The 21647-nt window shown below is 47.4% G+C and overlaps 1 protein-coding gene across 3 annotated transcripts in view; it reads left to right on the top strand.

Annotated features, from left to right (window-relative positions):
• The window catches only part of CRAT (carnitine O-acetyltransferase), a 185261-nt gene that overhangs the window by 138673 nt on the left and 24941 nt on the right, over positions 1–21647 (top strand). For all 3 annotated transcript variants that reach the window (XM_029612038.1, XM_029612039.1, XM_029612040.1), the window contains one exon: positions 7532–7594. In XM_029612038.1, coding sequence (XP_029467898.1) covers positions 7532–7594 — 63 coding nt within the window. The remainder of the gene's footprint in view (positions 1–7531; positions 7595–21647) is intronic.

The raw sequence follows: 21647 nt of genomic DNA, 5'->3' as shown, positions 1-21647 counted from the left end.
ACAGGCACTTGAAGCCATGGCAATGAATTTGCAAATTGCTTCTTGCTGCTGCCTGGAGACTCAAGCAGCGCAGTCTGATAGCGGGCTGTGATGGAATCGGGAGCTGCATTTTTAGCTGTTGCGGACCGTGACTTGGTGCACACGGCTTCCATGATAGTAGCTATGTTCCAGCTGTGAAACTGGTCAGTGGACACTATTTTCAAGTTCAATTTAACAAGGTTATTCTTTAAAGGTTTTCTCTTGTTCAAAAGTGAGTTGGAGAAGATGGTGAACAGATGGGGCGAATCCAAAATTCTGCAATTGCCGGAGATGCAAAAGTGGTGTCGTGTTCTTTTGGGGCGAAATCCTGCTCCAGGGATTAATGTTGGTTTCATCCTTACAGTGGAGCAGCTACTCGAGTCTCATACCTTCGGAAGATATGTCTTTTTGGCCTAAGAAGCCTCATAAAGGTGCGGGCTTTGGGACCGGAGGTCCTTGATCTTCGTAATGAAAATGTGAGGGCTCATCTACCAGTTCAGGAGACAGGCGGTTGAATATCTCACTTTTATCAAAGGTCCTGTGCAACTTCTTAGTGAAGAGAGCAGCAGAGGAGGCTATATTAAGAAGGCTGATAGATCTGAAAGCCATAATTCCATTTCTCAGATAGCTAGAAAATACAGGGCATTATTCCATTTATTTTGTCATTACCAAAAAGGAAGAGGGTACCTTTCAACTCATCCTGGATCTGAAGGGAATCAGTCGGCATTTGTGTGTGACTCACTTCAGGATGAAACTCTACGACCTGACGGAAGCTTATCTACATATCTGACAGGCACATAGTTTCCTTTTGTTTTGCTGTGCTAGGGCACCATTATCAGTTTCAAGTCCTACCCTTTGATTTGGCTACTGCGCCCAGAACCTTCTCCAAGATTATGGTAATAGTAGCGGTGTCTCTTCGCAAGGAGGGCATTCTGGTCCATCTGTATCTGGACGACTGGTTAATTCGAGCCAAGAGTGCAGAAGAGTCAATTGGCATCTTGCAAACTGATCTGCTTGCTTCAAGAGCTACTAAAATTCACCCGGTGTATAATTTTTATAAATATTTTTTACATATAGGTGACCCTCTATATACCAGCTTAGCACTGTTAATGATAACAATTCTGTATAGCAAACAATTTTTTCTTTCTAAAAAATTTTTTAGAGAGCAGGAGATGGTTTCATATATTTTAATAAAATAAATAAAAATAAAATAAATAAAAATAAAATAAAATATATGAAACCATCTCCTGCTCTCTAAAAAATTTTTTAGAAAGAAAAAATTGTTTGCTATACTGAATTGTTATCATTAACAGTGCTAAGCTGGTATATAGAGGGTCACCTATATGTAAAAAATATTTATAAAAATTATACACCGGGTGAATTTTAGTGTGTGGTCTTTATTATGCTCATTTGGTGAGGATCTATATTTAGTGAGATTGCTTCAAGAGCTAGGCAGGGTGGTGAACTTAGCCAAGAGCAGTCTATAGCCAATACAGAACTTTGAGTACCATGGCGTGTGCTTCTCTCTGGAGCGGAGCAGAATGTTCCTGTTGGAAAAATGTATTCAAAAGTTGGTGTCTCGGGTCCAGTCCTTGAGAAGGACTATTCATCCGATATGTGGTCTTATCTATAGGTCCTGAAGTCTATGGTGGCAACATTGGAGATGGTACCTGGGCAAGGGCACATATGTGGCCATTTCAGCGTGCGTTGCTCTCCTGGTGGAATCTGCAGTCCCAGAAGTACACAGTGAGACTCCAATTGCTGATGGACATAAACAAGCAGTTGCAGTGGTGGTTACAAGTGGACCACCTCAGGAAAGGAGTGCCCTTGGAGACACCGGACTGGTTGGTGCTCTTGCCAGATGCAAGCTTCCTGGGTTGGGGGGCTCACTGTCCAGAACTGATGACACAAGGTTAGTGGAATGCCAAGGAACAGCAACGGACCATCAATCGTTTGGAAGTGCGTGCAGTTCTCTTGACATGCTTACGGTCCACCGAGTGGTTGGCAAGTCGAGCTGTAAGATTGTCAGACAATGCCACGATGGTTGCCTACATAAATCAGGGCGGAACCAGAACCATCAGTTATCAGTGAAGATAGATGCTCTCATGCTATGGGCGGAACAACATCTTCAGGAGATATCCAGGAAGGACTCATAGTAGTTTGTTGGGCTCAACCATATCTGGACATAATGGCAAGCTCCCAAAAATGTGAAGGTACAGTAATAGAAGGGATCTGAGAACACTGGGCATCGATGCTGTCATCCAGGTGTGGCCACAGAGCAGTTTTTTATATGTTTCCCACCCTTGCCAATGATCACTGGGGTAATTGGGAAGACTGCGAGTCAGACCAAGACCATACTTCTAGTAGCTCTGGACTGACCTTGGATGCGGTAGTACGCCGATTTTCAGCAGCTCCTGGTGGGCAGTCCTCTCCATCTGCCACTTAGGAAGGATCTGTTTCATTGGGGCCGATACTGCACGATGATCTGGGTCAGTTTTGTCTTACAGTTTGGTTCTCGAGAGGGCTTGATTTCTGAAGCATGGTTATTCTTCAGTGGTAATTTCCACATTGCTTCATTCCAAGACAATTTATACCTTTCTGGGTTATATTAGGGTTTAGAGAGTGTTGGAGAGCTTTCAATCTCATCCTCTTAAAGTAGAAATTACACTAATATTAGAGTTTTTACAGGAAGGTTTGGTTAAAGGCTTGGCCTTGAATACTCTGAAGGTATAGGTAGCAGCTCTCACTTGCTATAGGGGTGGATCAATGGTAGACCCTGGTCTTCCCACCCAGATGTGTTCAGATTTTTGAAGAGACTTAAACATCTATGTCCTCCTTTGTGTCTACCAGTGCCTCTTTGGGACCTTAATCTGGTTTTGTGTTTTTGGCGGGTCCTACATTTCAGCCACTAAATGTGCTCTCCTTGCGGCTGCTCACCTTGAAAACTGTTTTTTTCTGGTGGTGATCTGTTCAGCATGGCGGATCTACGAGCTGCAGGCTTTTTCTTGCTGTGAGCCATTTCTGCAAATAACTCCAAGGGCGGTATAGAGTCCAACAGGATAAACACCCTGCATGAGACTAAATGCACAATCGAATCTTTATGGGTAGAAATACCTTGTGTGTTGGGGAAGACTATAGTGATAGGAGTATACTACTGTCCACCTGGTCAAAATGGTGAGACGGACAGTGAAATGCTAAGAGAAATTAGGGAAGCTAACCAAATTGGTAGTGCAGTAATAATGGGAGATTTCAATTACCCCAATATTGACTGGGTATTGTATCATCAGGACATGCTAGAGAGATAAAGTTCCTGGTTGGAATAAATGACAGTTTTATGGAGCAATTAGTTCAGGAACCGAAAAGAGAGGGAGCAAGTTTTTAGATCTAATTCTCAGTGGAGAACAGAGAGAGGTAACGGTGGTGGGGCTGCTTGGCAATAGTGATCATAATATGATCAAATTTGAATTAATGACTGGAAGGGGGACAGTAAACAAATCCATGGCTATTGTGCTAAACTTTCAAAATAGAAAAAAACTGAAAGGAGCAGCTTAAAGGTAAAAAGTGTGCAAGAGGCGTGGTCACTGTTAAAAAATACCATCCTAGAAGCACAGTCCAGATGTATTCCACACATTAAGAAAGGTGGAAGGAAGGCAAAACAATTACTGGCATGGTTAAAAGGGGAGGTGAAAAAATCTATTTTAGCCAAAATATCTTCATTCAAAAATTGGAAGAAGGATCCAACAGAAGAAAATAGGATAATGGGTAAGCATTGGCAAGTTAAATGTAAGACATTGATAAGAAAGGCTAAGAGAGAATTTGAAAAGAAGTTGGCTGTAGAGGCAAAAACTCATAGTAAAAACTTTTTTAAATATATCCGAAGCAAAACGTGTGTGAGAGAGTCAGTTGGACCATTAGGTGATCGAGGGTAAAAGGGGCACTTAGAGAAGATAAGGCCATCGCGGAAAGATTAAATGATTTCTTTGCTTCGGTGTTTACTTAAGAGGATGTTGGGGAGGTACCCGTAATGGAGAAGGTTTTCATGGGTAATAATTCAGATGGACTAAACCAAATCATGGTGAACCTAGAAGATGTGGTAGGCCTGATTGACAAACTGAAGAGTAATAAATCACCTGGACCAGATGGTATACACCTCAGGGTTCTGAAGGAACTCAAAAATGAAATTTCAGATCTATTAGTAATCTATCATTAAAATCATCCCATTATAACTGAAGACTGGAGGGTGGCTAATGTAACCCCAATATTTAAAAAGGGCTCCAGGAGCGATCCGGGAAACTACAGACCGGTTAGCCTGACTTCAGTGCCAGGAAAAATAGTGGAAAATGTTCTAAATATCAAAATCACAGAAAATATATTTACTTATTTATTTAATTCTTTTCTATACCGTCATTCATGATGCCTGTCATATCAAATCGGTTCACATCGAACAAGGGTAAATTAACTAACTTAATCGTAGCTAGGAAGCTACTAATAGAGTTAAGAGAAGAGGTGAGTTACAATGAACGAGGGTTACTGAAACTTGGAGGATGGAAGAGAGTAAGGAGAGAGGACAGATTTAACCAGTTGCATGCACAGATGAATTCACCAACCCTCACAGGAAAAGAAGTTACATATAGAAAGAATGGTTTAATGGAACAAAGTCAGCATGGCTTTACCCAAGGCAAGTCTTGCCTCACAAATCTGCTTCACTTTTTTGAAGGAGTTAATAAACATGTGGATAAAAGTGAACCGGTAGATGTAGTGTATTTGGATTTTCAGAAGGCGTTTACAAAGTTCCTCAAGAGAGGCTTCTAGGAAAAGTGAAAAGTCATGGGCTAAGTGGCGATGTCCTTTCGTGGATTACAAACTGGCTGAAAGAAAGGAAACAGAGTAGGAATAAATGAACAATTTTCTCAGTGGAAGGGAGTGGGCAGTGGAGAGGCTCAGGGATCAGTATTGGGAACTGTACTTTTCAATATATTTATAAATGATCTGGAAAGAAATACAGTGAGTGAGGTAATCAAATTTGCAGATGATACAAAATTGTTCAGAGTAGTTAAATCACAAGCAGATTGTGATAAATTGCAGGAAGACCTTGTGAGACTGGAAAATTGGGCATCCAAATGGCAGATGAAATTTAATGTGGACAAGTGCAAGGTGATGCATATAGGGAAAAATAACCCATGCTATAGTTACACAATGTTAGGTTCCATATTAGGAGCTAACACGCAAGAAAAAGAAATCTAGGTATCATAGTGGATAACACATTGAAATCATTGGTTCAGTGTGCTGCGACAGTCAAAAAAGCAAGCAGAATGTTGGGAATTATTAGAAAGGAAATGATGAATAAAATGGAAAATATCATAATGCCTCTGTATCGCTCCATGATGAGACCACACCTTGAATATTGAGTACAGTTCTGGTCGCCGCATCTCAAAAAAGATATAGTTGTGATGGAGAAGGTACAAAGAAGGGCGACCAAAATGATAAAGGGAATGGAACAGCTCCTCTATGAGGAAAGACTAAAGAGGTTAGGACTTTTCAGCTTGGAGAAGAGACGGCTGAGGGGGGATATGATAGAGGTGTTTAAAATCATGAGAGGTCTAGAACGGGTAAATGGGAATCGGTTATTTACTCTTTCGGATAGTAGAAAGACTAGGGGGCACTCCATGAAGTTAGCATGTGGCACATTTAAAACCAATCAGAGAAAGTTCTTTTTCACTCAACACACAATTAAACTCTGGAATTTGTTGCTAGAGGATGTGGTTAGTGCAGTTAGTGTAGCTGTGTTTACAAAAGGATTGGATAAGTTCTTGGAGGAGAAGTCCATTACCTGCTATTAATTAAGTTGACTTAGAAAATAGCCACTGCTATTACTAGTAACAGAAACATGGAATAGACTTATTTTTGGGGTACTTGCCAGGTTCTTATGGCCTGAATTAGCCACTGTTGGAAACAGGATGCTGGGCTTGATGGACCCTTGGTCTGACCCAGTATGGCATGTTCTTATGGACTGTCACTTCTTTTCCTACCGAAAGTAGTTTTGGAATTTCATTTGAATCTATTTCCCTGCCCACACTGGATAGGGATAGAGATGAGCGGGATTATCCATTGTTGCGTGCCTTTGATGTCAAGCGGCATCTGGTGTGGTAATTAAATGTTACTTGCTCCTTGAAGAAGACTGACTGATTTCTTGTGCTTCATGGTGGAAGTAAACAAGTGCAATCGGTGTCACGGGCAATGGTAGCCCATTGGTTTAAAGAGGTCATTACTGCTGCCTGTGTGGATGCAGTTGTACCATTACCTAGTCAGGTCAAGGTGCATTCCATTAGAGCTTAGGCAAATCTCATGGGTGGAGATCCGGTGGTTGTCTCCTGTCGAGGTTTGCTGGGCAGCAACATGGTCCCCCTTACTTACTTTCTCCAAGCATTACCGCTTGGGTGTTAAGACTCTAGAGGACATGGCTTTTGCATGTGCAGTGTTGACAGGACCATAGGCAGCCTCCCACCCTTTTCAGGAGTAGCTTTGGTACATCCCATTGATGTGGATTGGCCTGCCTTAGTGCAGAGGAAAGTAAAATTACTACTTACTTGATAATTCCCTTTCCTCTAAGGAAGGCAGGCCAATCCATAACCCACCCTGGGCTGCCTATTTGATTTTACTTTGCTGTTTATTTGAGGATGATGCAGAATGTTCTTTCATTTGATTGGTTTGAAGGACTGGTAAGTGAAATAACCAGCTTCTAAGATCAGTTGATGTTAAACTTTTACTGAGCTTAGTGCTTCTCAGTTGGCTGGAAGCAAATGAGTGACTAACAATAGTCATGTTCAAGTATAATCAGTTTGTCCACAGTTTGGCTTTTCTAGAGATACAGGGGCAAGGTTATATATCAGCAAGTCAGTTTTACTCTATCTCCATCTGCTGGTATGAGTGTAAAACCCACTGATATGGGTTGGCCTTCCTGCCTTCCTTGGAGGAAAGGAAATTATCAGGTAAGGAGTAATTTCACCTTTTGTGAGTCGGACTTTGTTGTCCTCTAAATAAAAATAAACCCAATGAGATTGATGGTCAAAGGGTTTGTCTGACTGAGTTACCCAAACAAAGCGTAAGATTTGAGTGTTTCCCCTATTGCCTGTGCAAAATTTACCGGAGTGGTAAAAAGAAGTGCATTTCTGAGATGCTGTTTCACTTTATCCCAGACAAAGCTAGCTAGGTAAATCTTGGGTAAATATCTGTCCTAGTTATTCAGACAATGCTATCTGGTATATGTAGCAGAATAGTTATCTAGATAAGATCTGATGAATATCCAGTTAGTTAGCTGGGTAACTTTACCTGTTAACTGGCTTATTCAGTATAGATCTCAGTATGTTTCCTGACCTGAGGTTCTTGGATGTCTTTGGAGCAGCATTGGTGATGGTGCTTGTTAGAGTTTGGAAGAAAAAAAAGCATGTGTTGTGCTGTTCAGGATTCAAGTGGATGAGTGGCAGATTGTTAATTAATGCATTATCTTTTTCAGAATTGGGAGAAGGTGGAGTTGCTAAGAAAGGCTGTGCAGGCACATAGAACTTACACTGACATGGTAGGTGGCAAACCTTTCCCCCTCCCAAAAATAAAAGGTTGTGAAGTAAGAATGTTTAATTAGATGGCTATATAAATAATTAAATTGCCTCTACTAGTGGCATATGTTTCCTCTTTATCTAGCCAGACCAATCCAGATGCATGGGCTATGCTCCCCAGCCAGCATGTTGCACTCAGCCTGCCAGTATTCTCTGTCTCCAGAAAATGGCAAGCAAGCATCCTGTGCTGTGACTAAGTCCTGGTTTAGGCTGGGTGACGAGGCAGCTGGTGGATTGGTTACTCCTGGAGTGATTAGTCTGGGCACTTCCTCCCTGGGTTTTGCTGCTCCTGGGGTAACATTTCAAAACATCAGACACATGAAATAATACACAATTTTCTAGCGTGTAAGCAGATGGACTCAGGACCAATGGGTATAGTGTACTCCTGATAGCAGTTGGAGATGGATCAGATTTCAGTCTGACATCAGCCCTAGTACATGTACCCCCGCAGGAAGTGCAGCTCTTCAGTATTTTCCATCTCCATAGCAGTTCGGGACTCTATGCACGGTAGCACAGCGTTAGAGTAATTTAGAAAGAAAACCAAAACAAGAAGAAATCTTACTCTACAGACGAGCCCCACTTTTCTGCGGTGACACCCATTGGGTCCCTCCCCCAAATGAGAATTCCTGAGATGATTTCTGCGAACCCTCGGAGGTAAGCCTCGGTCCGGCAGCCGACCCGCGGCAGGGACCTAGCCCCCGACATTGGGTGAGGCTGAGAGGCAGCAGGTGCAACTTCGAGCGTGGCGGTGAAGATATTTTCCCTTTCCCCCCCGGAGACCGCCCGGAACGAGACCGGGAAGCGCCGAGACAAGGTAAGGTAGAAATCTATTTAAAAGTCTCAGAAGCTCAAGGAGTCGTACAGGTCGCCAGCCGGGACCAGTGCCACTGGGTTGATCTGCCCCAGCAGGGCTAGACCCCGGTCAGATCTGAGGGTCCTCCCACATGGAGACCCTCCAAGGTGGTCGCCATATTGTCCGCGTGGTCGCCGTCACCATCTTGATCTGTTCGCCGCCCTGTCCGCCGCCCCAATCCATGCGCACAGAGGTGAGCCTGCGCACAAATATCTTGTGCGCACAACATCGCGTGCCCAAGCACCGTGCACACAAGTGACACGCATAGCCACGCGCTTACTGTGCTGGGCGCATAACTTTGAATTGTGCGCACAACAGCGCGTACATCTCCCTGAGCGCATACCAATCCTATGCGCACAACTTCGATGCACCAGAGCGCATAACTAAGCCACCCGGGCCCTGTATTTTATGCGCACAAGCCATGGCACCACCGGAAAAGAAGCTCAAGGCTCAGGGCCTTTGCCCAGCATGCCACATTAGAGCTGCACAGCATGAGGAGGCAGAGGCTGAGGCCCTGAGGGATCCAGCCCATGGCCCTCCCCAGCCGGTATCGGGTTCCAGCTTCTCGAACAGTATGCCAGACCTAGCGTCTCCCAGCAGGACCCTCCCTCAAACGGGGCTCCCCAGGGACACAGCGCCTCTTAATTTAGACCTAGCATATATCTCCTGGGTGGAATTCTTCAAAGGCCTGCATACCTTCGTCCACATGCAACCGGGGCCTCCGATAATATGGCCACAACCTCCGCCAGAGGACCTCAACATCCCGGGACCCTCAATGCCCAGGGAAGTGATTCCACCGCCCAGAAGCCCCACCTTCGGGGACACAGACAACTCAGATGAGGAATCAGAACCCCTGGAGGAAGGGGAACTCCCCCCGGGGACTGAGCCCCACCGAACCATGAGGCGCTTCTTCAACAAGGACGAGCTTCCAGACCTGGTCACACACAGCTTGAAAGAGCTCGCTATCCCGGGCACAAGCACCTCGAGGGAACCTAAGACGAATCCCCTACTAGAGGGACTCCGTCAGACCTCCCGTCATTTCCCACTATTACAAGCCGTCCAGCAGCTAATTGACCTGGAATGGGATGCCCCGGAGACTATGTTCAAAAGGGGGTGTGCCCTGGCAGCCATGTACCCTCTGGATCCAGCTGCCAAAGACCTCCTGGCATGTCTGAAAGTGGATGCCATGGTCTGCGTGGTCTCAAAGCACTACTATCCCAGTTGAGGGAGGAGCAGCACTCCGAAGCTGGTCGGCCGACGCATCTTCCAAAACGAGACTCACAAGGATGCCCTTCAAGGGAACCCTCCTGTTCGGAAGCAAACTAGAGAAACTAGCCAACAAATAGGGCGAATCCCCACTGCTGTGGCTACCGGAGGACAGGAGTAAGAGAAACCAGCGACCCTTCCCCCGAACTTCCAGGGGCAGAGGATCACAGCACTTCAACCCATAAAGAAGCACAAATCAAGCGGCTTGCCCCGCAGGCAGGAGCCGGTCCTTTCAGAACAAGTACAACAAAAAGGGAGCCGGCTCAGGCCCAGGCCCCAGCCGCACCCCACAATGAAAATCAGCCGACCCGTCCAATGGAAGAAGCCATAGGGGGCAGACTTGCCCTATTCTACCAAAGATGGGTCGAGAGAACTTCGGACAAGTGGGTCCTAGCCATCATTTGAGAGGGATATTACCTGGATTTCCACCACCTCCCTCCGGACAAGTATGTGGAATCCCCTTGCCACGACCCTTCCAAGAGGATGGCAGTGGAAGCTACACTGACCAGATTGCTAGCCTTAGAGGCTATAACACCGGTGCCCGCACAACAAATAAATACTGGACATTATTCTATCTATTTTATCGTTCCCAAGAAAGAAGGAACGTTCCGGCCCATCCTGGACCTCAAGTCTGTCAACCGCCACCTGAAGATTCCTCACTTCCACATGGAAACCCTATGCTCGGTAATAAGGGCGATACAACCGGGAGAGTTCCTTACATCCCTGGATCTGTCGGAAGCCTACCTGCACATTCTGATCCATCAAGAGCATCAGCGTTTTCTATGCTTCACGATCCTGGACCGTCACTACCAGTTCCGGGCACTACCATTCGGGTTAGCCACAGCACCCCGGACGTTCACCAAGATCACGGGGGTAATTGCAGCAACACTGAGGAAGGAAGGAATCCTCGTACACCCTTATCTAGACGATTGGCTGATCAGGGCGAAATCCCCAGAGGAAAGCCACCAGGTGACTCACAGAGTCAAAACTCTACTGGAGAGCCTCGGGTGGGTGGTCAACACAAACAAGAGCTGTCTGCAGCCTTCCCAATCTCTAGAATACTTGGGAGTCTGGTTCGACACCAAACAAGACAAGGTCATCCTGACACCGACAAGGAGATCAAAACTGATGACCCAGTTGCGAACCCTGTTGAGCGAGCTTCGTCCCACGGCATGGGACTACCTCCAAGTCCTCCTCCTCATGGCATCCACACTGGAAGCAGTGCCATGGGCAAGAGCTCACATGAGACCCCTACAGCGCTCACTACTATCAGGATGGAATCCGCTGTCCCAGAACTACACCGTACGTCTTCAGCTCTCGGACCCAACTACGATGGTGGCTACAAGAAGGCCACCTGAGCCAGGGAGTGAGACTGTCCTTACCCAACCTGGATCCTGCTCACCACGGACCCCAGCCTACGAGGATGGGGAGCACACTGCCGGGAGCTAACCGCCCAGGGGCAATGGAACACAGAAGAGTCTAGATGGAACATCAATCGCCTAGAAGCCCGGGCAGTCAGACTAGCCTGCCTACGGTTCGGTCACAGACTCAGAGACAAATCAGTCAGAGTAATGTCTGACAATGCCACAACAGTGGCCTACATCAACCGTCAGGGAGGAACCAGAAGCCAACAGGTGTCTCTGGAAATAGACCCCCTAATGTCATGGGTGGAAGCGAACCTTCAAAAGATCTCGGCCGTCCACATTGCAGGGAAAGACAACGTCGCTGCGGATTACCTCAGCAGAGAAAGTCTAGACCCAGGCGAATGGAGGCGGTCGACCACAGCATTCCAGTTGATAGTAAACCGTTGGGGAACACCAACCATGGACCTCCTGGCAAACCGGTCCAACATCCAAGTGCCCAGCTTCTTCAGCCACAGGCGGGAACCTCAGTCCCAGGGAATTAATGCCCTGGTACAGACCTGTCCACAGGAAACTCTATTATACGCCTTCCCACCGTGGCCCCTATTGGGCGCAATCATCCACAAGAGAGCACCACAAGGGACCGGTACTTCTAGTGGCCCCGGACTGGCCAAGAAGACCGTGGTACGCAGACATGCGAAGGCTGCTGACAGGGAGCACCCTCCCGCTATCGCCACACAGGGACCTGCTCCAACAAGGTCTGATCCTCCACGAGGATCCAGCTCTATTCTCTCTTATGACCTGGCCGTTGAGAGGATTCGCCTGAGGAAAATCGGATACTCGGGGGCAGTAATTGACACCCTGCTCTGAGCACGCAAGTTCTCTCCATCCCTAACATACATAAGGATTTGGAGTGTATTCGAAGCCTGGTGTGAGGACCGCAACATTATTCCACGCTCAGTCAGAATTCCTGCGATTTTGGAATTCCTGCAGAACGGACTACAGAAGGGATTGTCTCTCAACTCCATCAAGGTACAGGTGGCCGCATTGTCATGCTACGGAACCAAGAGTGAGAGTGGCAGCCTAGCCTTTCACCCGGATGTCTCTTGCTTTCTGAAAGGAGTCAAGCAGGTCCGACCACCCCTAAAGTGGCCGGTGCCTCTTTGGAACCTCAACCTGGTCCTAGATTTCTTAGCAGGAGCCTCCTTCAGACCTCTTCACGGCCTGTCTCTCCGACTAAACATTGAAGACAGCCTTCCTGGTGGCAGTCTGTTCAGCCAGTCGTATCTCCAAGCTACAAGCACTGTCCTGCTGGTAGCCGTTCCTCAGACTCACCCCGGGAACCATCCAGTTATGCACAGTTCTGTCATTCCTCCCCAAAGTGGTCCTCACTTCCATCTCAACCAAACCATCTCGATACCATCGCCAGATGAGGATAAGAATTCGGAAGAGTCTCGTAGTCTACGTCACCTCAACGTCGGCAGACTTCTAGTCCGATATCTGGAAAGGTCGGAATCTGTACGAAAGACGGACATCTATTCGTCCTTCACAGCGGGAAGAAGCAAGGGGAAGCGGCCTTGCGAGCAACCATAGCCCGCTGGATCAAAGAAGTCATCAAGGCAGCCTAAATAGAAGCAGGCAAGCCACCGCCTTTACAAGTCAAGGCCCATTCCACTAGAGCCCAGGCAGTGTCCTGGGTGGAAACCAAGATGCTGTCACCCGCCGAGATCTGTTGGGCGGCGACATGGTCCTCCATCCACACCTTCTCCAGGTTTTACCGCCTGGATGTTCAGGCTCAAGAGGACACAGCATTTGCAAGGGCAGTACTAAGTGGGCCACGGGCAGCCTCCCACCCGGTTTGGGAGTAGCTTTTATACATCCCATTGGTCCTGAGTCCATCCCCTACACGCTAGGAAATGGAGAAATTACTTACCCGATAATTTCATTTTCCTTAGTGTAGACAGACGGACTCAGCATCCCACCCACGGCTGCCGTTATTCATGGAATTCTCGGGTGACATCCCCGAGAGCGAGTGATTCACGGGTAAGCCATGCTTTCCTCCAACTAGGGCACCCATCCTACCGGGTGTCAACGTTTCTCGGTTGAGGGCACTGGCGGTCTCCAGCTATAACCAATTCAACCAGTTCAAATTAATCAAGTTATTCAAGTTATTCAGTCATGCATATATCCACAATTGCTTTTCGAGGAGAATACTGAAGAGCTGCACTTCCTACAGGGGTATATGTACTAGGGCTGACGTCAGATTGAAATCTGATCTGTCTCCAACTGCTATCAAAAGTACACTATACCCATTGGTCCTGAGTCCATCTGTCTACACTAAGGAAAACTAAATTATCAGGTAAATAATTTCTCCATTTTAAAACTAATAAGGATAAAGTAAATTCCCTGCCATCAATACCTGGAAACGTTTGATTTCCAGTTGCCCTGAGATTGTCATGGATTAGTGTGTGTTAAGGTGGGGGCAGGATTTGCACACAGACTCTCTCTCCCCTTCCACCTCTCACTCCCTCCCATACAGGCTTTCTCATACATACATACATACTGACTGGTTCTGACACTCACACATATATACAGGTGCTTTCTCTCAGTCACACGAACACACATGCTCTCATTCCTACCCAGATCATTCCAGACAAGTGGGTTTATGCATCCCCTACATGCAGATGGAGGCAATAAACAAAACTTGGAGGCACTGCTACTTATCCAAGAGTGCCATCTGCAGTCCCTCAGTATTTCTCTATCTCCAGCAGATGGTAGAGGTACATAACCGCAGTCTGAGAACAAAAATTAAAAATTAAAAAAAAAGAGTATAGAGAAGAGATGTTTGGCTCCCTGAAGTGTTAGACTCCTTCGTGGACCATCCCTCAGGTGGATCAGGACAACCGCGGGGGGGTTGGAAACCCCTGGCTGGGTTAATCCTTGACTTGCCAGAGGTCCTGATAGCCAGGCGACTGGCTCCCTCAGGATGTCAAAGGTCTGCTCTTGAAGCTTCACTGTGTTGTCAGGGAAGTACCCTGTTTTGTGCCTTTAAGCTGTTTGGGGGGGGGGGGATGAAAAAAGAGGGAGTTGAACTTTGTTCTTTTTGCAGTGGCTGAGGAAGCAGTTGGGGCACGGTAGTGAGTGCCCCAGGGACAGTGGGAGCTGTTGATGCTTTCAGGAGGGGAAGAGTCACGGGGCTTCCTTTTCCCTTCTCCCCAAGGGGGCCTGGAGGTTTTAAGGGAGGGCTTGATCGTGCCGATTCGATCATTGGGGAAACCCTTTCTTTCACCACAAGGGTGGTTCGGGCAGCTGGTATTCAGGGGCTAGCTGACTCGAGCGGCGACATTTAACGCCTTTCCCAAGGACCGCCTGGGCCTTCCTTTTTGGCACAGCATGTCATTTTCAACCACATGTGTGGCCTGCGGGTGGATTTTGAGCCCGCCGTGTGCAGCAAAAATGGCGCCAAAGCCTGCGGTGTGTGATCCACTATGTTCAATATTCGGTCCCTGTGTTCTGGCTGCACGGCAGTGGACAAAGGGACATTGTCGGGGGTGCCTGTGGAAAAGAGGGCCCCTCCGGTCATTGAGGGCTACAATTCTAGGAGGATCCTGGAGAGCTTCCGTTCCCACAGGAGATCACGGACAGGGACCAATGGCTGCTGGAGACACCAGGGATTCTCCTCCCCCTTTGTCTCCTGTGGTGCAGGAAGGACAGGAGAGGGAGGCAGAGTTAGAGGACAGTCTGCCAGAGGGGGAGACGACAGATCCTGAGGATTTCTTGCTGGAGTTTGTGTTGTTTCTTCATAAGGCCTTCCTGGCACAGAGGGGGTTGGGGACTAAATGCCCAAAGGAGAGATCTCCTTGTCGAGCGTCTAAGTGTCCTAAAGTGGTGCCTGCTGGAGGGGCTGGGGACCTGCTGCGACCCCTGGGTCTGGGTTGCATGGATTCAGAGATTGAGCCCAGGGATCTGGGTGTCTTAGATGATATGCAGACGGACCCTCTGGACTTGTATGGCAAAGATCCAGATGTGGTCATGAATGCAGCTCCAAATGCGGAACTGGCTGCAAATAAGGATGATCCAGATCTGGATGAGTTTCCAGTGTCTGAAGATGACCCTAGGATGGTCCGTTTGTTTAAGGAGAAATTACGTCCCCTTATTCTGTAGGTGTTGCAAGAATTTGGGAGTTAAGGTGACTGAGAAGGAGTCTGATAAAGAGGGCATTAATCCATTTCTGGATGGGCTGCGGGGCCCTCCTAGAGCCTTTCCCTTGCCCAGGAAGATTCGCAAGTTGGTGAACTGGGAGTGGGACTTTCCGGAAGCGGGTCTCAAGATTGGTAGGGCCATGGCTAAATTTTACCCTCTGATGGAGGCGACCTTGGAGCTCCTGCAGGTGCCGAACACCAAGAAGACAACCATCCCAGTAGCGGGGGTGGCCGCTCTGAAAGATGTTCAGGACCGCAAGTTGGAGATTCAGCTGAAGTGCATATCTGAGGTTTCTGCTTTGAGTCTCCGAGCCACAGTTTGCGCAGCATGATGCGAGGAGGGCTCAGGAGCAAGCATCTTCACGGGATGTTGGTCCAGTGCACTCGGCGCACTTGGAAGCTGGTGTGGCTTATGTTGCGGATGTGCTGTATGACTTAGTGCACACTTTGGCCAGGAGCATGGTCTTGGCAGTAGCAGCTCGCAGGCTTTTGTGGTTGAGGAATTGGTCGGCTGATATGTGGTCCAAGGCGCAGTTGTGTAATCATTTATTCAAAGGAAAGCTCCTTTTTGGGGAGGATTTGGATCAGTTGATGAAGACTTTGGGAGAGTCCAAAGGAAACAAGCTGCCAGAGAGGATAAGACGACCACTGGGAAGGTTTTCCTGTAATGGTCCCATTTTCAGGTGTTGTATAGGTTCCAGGCAGGCAAATCCTCCTCTGGTGTGGGAGCAAAGCAGTCTGGTGGATGGCAGCAGTCCTTTCAAGGCCCCCACAGATCTTCCAGGGATGGTGCCAGCCAAGGAGGCCGGTGGTGGAAAGTCATCACAATGAAGCCAGCATCATCCATTCCTCCTTAGAAGCGGTAGGGGGAAGATTGTCCAGATTTTATGAGGAGATTTCCTCAGACCATTGGGTTCTGGAGGTGGTGCGAGAAGGTTACGTTTTAGAATTTTCACGCCATCAGGGAAGCCTTTATGGAATCCCACGTTACCTCTTGAAGCAAGTGAGAAGCAGTGCAGGGAACTCTGCAGAGGCTGTTGCAGTTAAACACCATAGTCCCTGTCCCACGGGAGGAGTAGGGGCAAGGAAGGTATTCTATTTATTTTGTGGTGCCTAAGAAGGAAGGAACTTCTCAGCCCATCTTCGACTTGCAGAAGGTGAACAGGGCACTGAGGGTTCCTCGTTTTCGAATGGAGAAGTTGCGCACAGTTATTGCGGCAGACCGCAGAGGAAAGTTCTTTGTCTGTGTTGGCTCTGATGGAAGAGTACCTCCCTATTCCCATTCAAAAGGACCATCAAAGGTTTCTTCGGTTCATGGTGTTGGGTCAGCACTTCAAATTTCAAGCTCTTCCCTTTGGCTTGGCCACAGCACCATGAACCTTCACAAAGGTGATGGTGGTAGTGGCAGCCACCCTGCAACAGGAAGGAATTTTAGAGCATCCATATCTGAACGATTGGCTTGTTTGCACAAAAACAGAAGAGGAGTGTGTGCATTCGCTTCAGCAAGTGATGGTCACCATGCACTCGTTGGGTTGGGTGATAAATGTGGCGAAGAGTCACCTAGTACCGACCCAGTCATTGGAATATCTGGGGGCGGCGTTCAATTCCCAGAAGGGCAGGGTGTTTCTGACTCCGGACAGGTTGACAAAGTTACAGATGCAGGTGATGCGTCTGTTGTGGTCGCTGCCAATGGCCTGGGATTATTTTCAGGTCCTGGGGTCCATAGCTTACAAGTTAGATTTGGTTCCATGGGACTTCACGCACATGAGACCGTTGCAGAGCGCACTTTTGTCCATATGGAATCCAGTGTCTGAGGAGTATCATCGACCTTTGCCTCTTCCAGAAGAATCCAGATCCAGTCTTCATGGTGGCTTTCGCATCACAATCTGGAAAAGGGATAGTATCTGGAGAACCTGGACTGGGTGGTGGTGACCATGGATGCCAGCCTTTTAGGTGTGCGTCGAATTATGTTGCGATGTCTGGAGGTCACTAATTCTTTTCGGCAGTCCAGTCACCTTTTTGTGGTGTTCAGGGGCGCGAAGAACGGTGATAAGGCTTCAAAGACCTCGATTTTGCAATGGCTAAAAGAGGCCATTTACTCTGTGTATATTTGTAAGGGTCGCAAGATTCCAGTGGGGCTGAAAGCACATTCCACAAGAGCTCAGGTGGCCTCTTGGGCAGATTGTCAGTTGCTATCTCCCCAGAGCTTTTTAGAGCGGCGGTGTGGTCCTCGCTTCATACTTTCACCAGGCATTACCGTTTGGATGTGCGGGCGCAGGAAGACGCGTCCGTTGATGAGTGTTTTATGCTCAGGTCTTTCGGGTTCCCACCCAGTTTAGGGGTGCTTGGATACATCCGAGTTGTCTGGACTGATCCGAGTATGAACAGGAAAGGAAAATTGGTTCTTACCTGCTAATTTTCATTCCTATAATACCACAGATCAGGCCAGAGACCCTCCCTATCGCTGCCGAAAGATTGCGTTTTCCTGTTAGTTGATATAAACTTTTTCAAAGAGTTCTTTACAGTTGTACATGTGTTTTTGGATATCTGGAGGTGACAGAGGCTCCAGCGCAGGGGATTCCAGCCCTGCTTTACCTGTTCGCCCTGGAGGGGGTTTGAGATTAATCTATGGCTTGGGTACAGGTCAGTACTGAGGGACTGCAGGTGGTTCTCTCGGATAAGTAGCAGCCTCAAAGTTTTGTTTTCTGCCTCCATCTGCTGTAGAGATGCATAAACCCACTTGACTGGACTGATCTGTGGTATTACAGGAATGAAAATTAGCAGGTAAGAACCAATTTTCCTATCACGCTCGCACACGTTCTTTCACACACTGGCTCTCTGACTCTCACATGTAGGGCTCTCTCGCACACACTTACACATGCACTCACATACTCTGAATCTCACACACACACAAAATGGTCTTTCATTCACCCTCCCCTCCAAAAAGCACATAGGGCACCAACAGCCTCCTCAGCCTGCTGAACTTTTTTTTTTTTTTTATGGGCCACAGGGACTGACAGTGCTTTGCCTCCAGCTCGTAACCATGTGCTTCCTCTGATCTCGACTGTGAGGCGAGAGGGGTGGGGCTGCTGCTTCTCTTCTTGACTTCTGGGGAGGTGGGGGCACAACTATTGCTGCTCTTCTTCACCTTGCATCGTTGCACTCTTTCTCTTGAATGTGAGGAGGCTCGGCTGCTGTTCCTCATCAGATTGCGCTCTGGGCCTAGATCTCTTGTTCCTCACCACCACCAGCCGATGCTGAAATGTGCTAGTCTCCTGCTCCTAAGGAAGAAATGGTATTTCCTGCTTCCCATTTATGAGCCCATTACATCATTTGCTCTTTTGGCCTTCACCATTGGCAGGAAGGAGGAGACGCTGTTCCCACGCCGCCTCCTTTAACGGTGGCAGTCTAGGCGATTGCCTAATCCACCTAGTACTTCCATCGGCCCTGCTTTCAAGGACGTGCAGGATAAGAGAATTAAAGCTGCTCTTATGCATGCGTTTGAAGCTTCTGGTTTGGTTTTCCAAGCAGTTGTGTTTACTGGCATTGTGGCTAGAGCTGGTTTGCAACTGTCTCAGCATATACAGGAGCCTTCCTTAGAAGGTTCTGCTGTGGGGAACGCAGTTCAGATGAAGCCGGGGATGGTCGCTTTGGCAGATGCTTTTTATGATTTGGTTCGTATTGTGGCTTGAAGTATGGCTTCTGTTATACAGACGAGGCATTTGTTGTGGCTGCGTAACTGGTCGGCTGATTCTATATTTAAAACTCAACTGATTGTTTTCTTTAAAGGGGAATCATTTCTTTGATGAAGGTTTACAAATGTTTATGAAAGCCTTGCAAGAATCCAAGGCTCCTAGATTACCAGAGGATAATCCCAAAGGGGTTTTGTGGACTTCTACATCCAGAAGTCTGTTTTGAGATCCAAAGTGTTAGAAGATCAGTGAAGTGGTTGGGAGGCCAACGATAAGAGTTAAGGACCCAGTCTCTGGTTCAGGAGATAGGCGGATGGATGTTAGTCTTTTGCTGGAGATGGGTCCAAATTACTTTAGATCAGTGGGTTCTAGTGATAGTCAAAAATGACTACCATCCTGGAGTTTTCCTACCCTTTTTCAGATGCTTTTATGGTGACTCCTTGCTATTCTGCTTGAAAAGTGGAAGTGGTTCAAGTAACCCTTGAACATCTCCTGCTATTAGAGGCAGTAGTCCCAGTGCTATCTTTCAGTGGGGCCAGGGAAGATACTCAGTCTTTGTAGTTGCAAAGAGGGGGAGGGTGCCTTTCATCATGTATTTGATCTGAAGAAGATCAATAGGCTCTGACGTCTCACTTCAAAATGTAAACCTTAAGGTCAGTCCTGGTGGTGGTGAGGTAAGGGAAATTCCTAAAGTTCTTACAGAGGCATATCAGAGAGAATCATCAGAAATATCTTTGTTATGGGGGTGCTAGTTAGTGTTTATGGAGACAGAATAATTTTGGTGAAGCTCCATCCACCCTGGAGCGGATTCCCCCTAGCCCCCTTAGATTAAAACAATGTTTCAGTGTGCAAGCAGTGAAAACATTTTTGACAAAGTTTTGACTCCTGAAAAGAACTCCAATGGGACGGTATGCTATAAAAGAAATAAGTTCCAGACGAACATGCAGCACATTAGACAGGCCAATAAGACTGTTACCGCGAGGCTAATGAGTCAGAGGGCTTGAGTGTGGGAGGGAAGGAGGAACCCGGTAGTGTTGATGGCCAATTAGCTGCAGCAGATCATGACATTGTTGCCCAATTTTTAAGTGAAATAAGGGGATTACAAGCCAAAGCTGTGAAAGATATGCAACTAATGAACTCTTTGATCACAGAGATCAAGGCACAAATAGCATGTTGCCCCATGGTCGAGGAGTTAGAGCACTACATGCTAGCTATGGAGGATTGGGAATTCTTGGCAGCAAACTCCCTGGTGATGCTGAAAAAAGTTAGAACCTTAGAAAAGAAAGCTGAGGACTTAGAAGATAGGTCCTATTGCTCTAATGTCAGAGTGATAGGGATTCTGGAGAAGTCAAGGGTCAGAATGTGAGGGGGTTGCTGGAGAGATTTCTCTACAACATGCTTCACCCTGGTGAGAACCTCCCCCACCCCCCGTTGGAAATACAGGGGCCATCACGTTCCAAGGCAGAGTAGGCCTGACGACAACCTCCCAAGTGTTTATTATTAAATTTCACAAGTATCAAAGGAATGAGTTCTAACGAAAGCGCAGGAAATGGGCCCTCTATCTTATCATGGGAACCACATGACAATATTGCCTGACTTCAGTGCAGCCCCCAGAAAAGGAGGACAGCGTACACCCATATGAAGAGAATCCTGCATGAAAAAAATGCTGCGATTTAGATGAAAATACCCAGCAAGACTTGTGGTGTGGATAGATAGATCCTGGAAGGGTTTTGACATGCTAGGAGAGGCCATGGTATTTCTAGCAGCAGGAAGCAAAGATGTTGCCTCTCCCTCCCACTTGCATGGAGAATACTAGGGGGTTCAGAGAAGGAGCATGGAGGGAGAGATCAGAAGAGGGCAAAATGGAAGTCCTGGCTCATGTGGGGAAAGTCCTGATCACAGGATTCCAGCACGTAGTAACATGGAGAGGCCTTTCTTGTCTGCATGCACTGGCTCCCTGACAGAAAAACTTCGCACAGCCTGAGACAAAAGTGCTGGAAATATCAGTGGCAAAAAGATACAAGGCCAGGTACTGCAGCCGACTGTGACAAGGTGGAGTGATAGTTGGGGCAAAGAGCAACAAATGTATCTGAGGTGTGTTGCCACTCCAACTAACGTTGGCATTGGGACAAAGGAAATCAGAATGCAAGAATTTAAGGTGCTATATATCTTTTTCCTATTACACATCTTTTTATGCACTGCCTCCATTGCATACAAATCTATCTCATGCATATTCATTGTGGATATCCTGAAAACCTGGCCCGTTTGTGGCTCTTGAGGACTGGATGTTGTTATGTGTGTTTGTGGATCCTTGGGTGCTGTGGAGGTGACCACGCCCACGGGGAGGAGCCCCGTGAGGAGCCACAGCACTGGGCTAGACTCGTACTACACAAACACAAGAGTTCTTTTATTAAATAGCTTGAATAGAACCAGCAGAGGTGGCAGTAGTGAGGTAGTCTCGTAGTTGCAGTCTGTGACCTCGGCAGAGGGAGCCCTTCTCTCCTAGATGACGTCAGGAGGTTCCGCAGCAGGTCTCCCAGCGAGGAGATACTGTGGATGAGATAGACTGAGAGAGTACTCACTAGGTGTTTGCTGTTGATATGCGATTCCACCAGGTCGTTGTAGAAGGTACAGGCACTGAG

Source organism: Rhinatrema bivittatum, chromosome 8 (genome assembly GCF_901001135.1).
Source record: "Rhinatrema bivittatum chromosome 8, aRhiBiv1.1, whole genome shotgun sequence".
Classification (NCBI taxonomy): domain Eukaryota; kingdom Metazoa; phylum Chordata; class Amphibia; order Gymnophiona; family Rhinatrematidae; genus Rhinatrema; species Rhinatrema bivittatum.
This window is presented reverse-complemented; position numbering and strand designations above follow the sequence as displayed.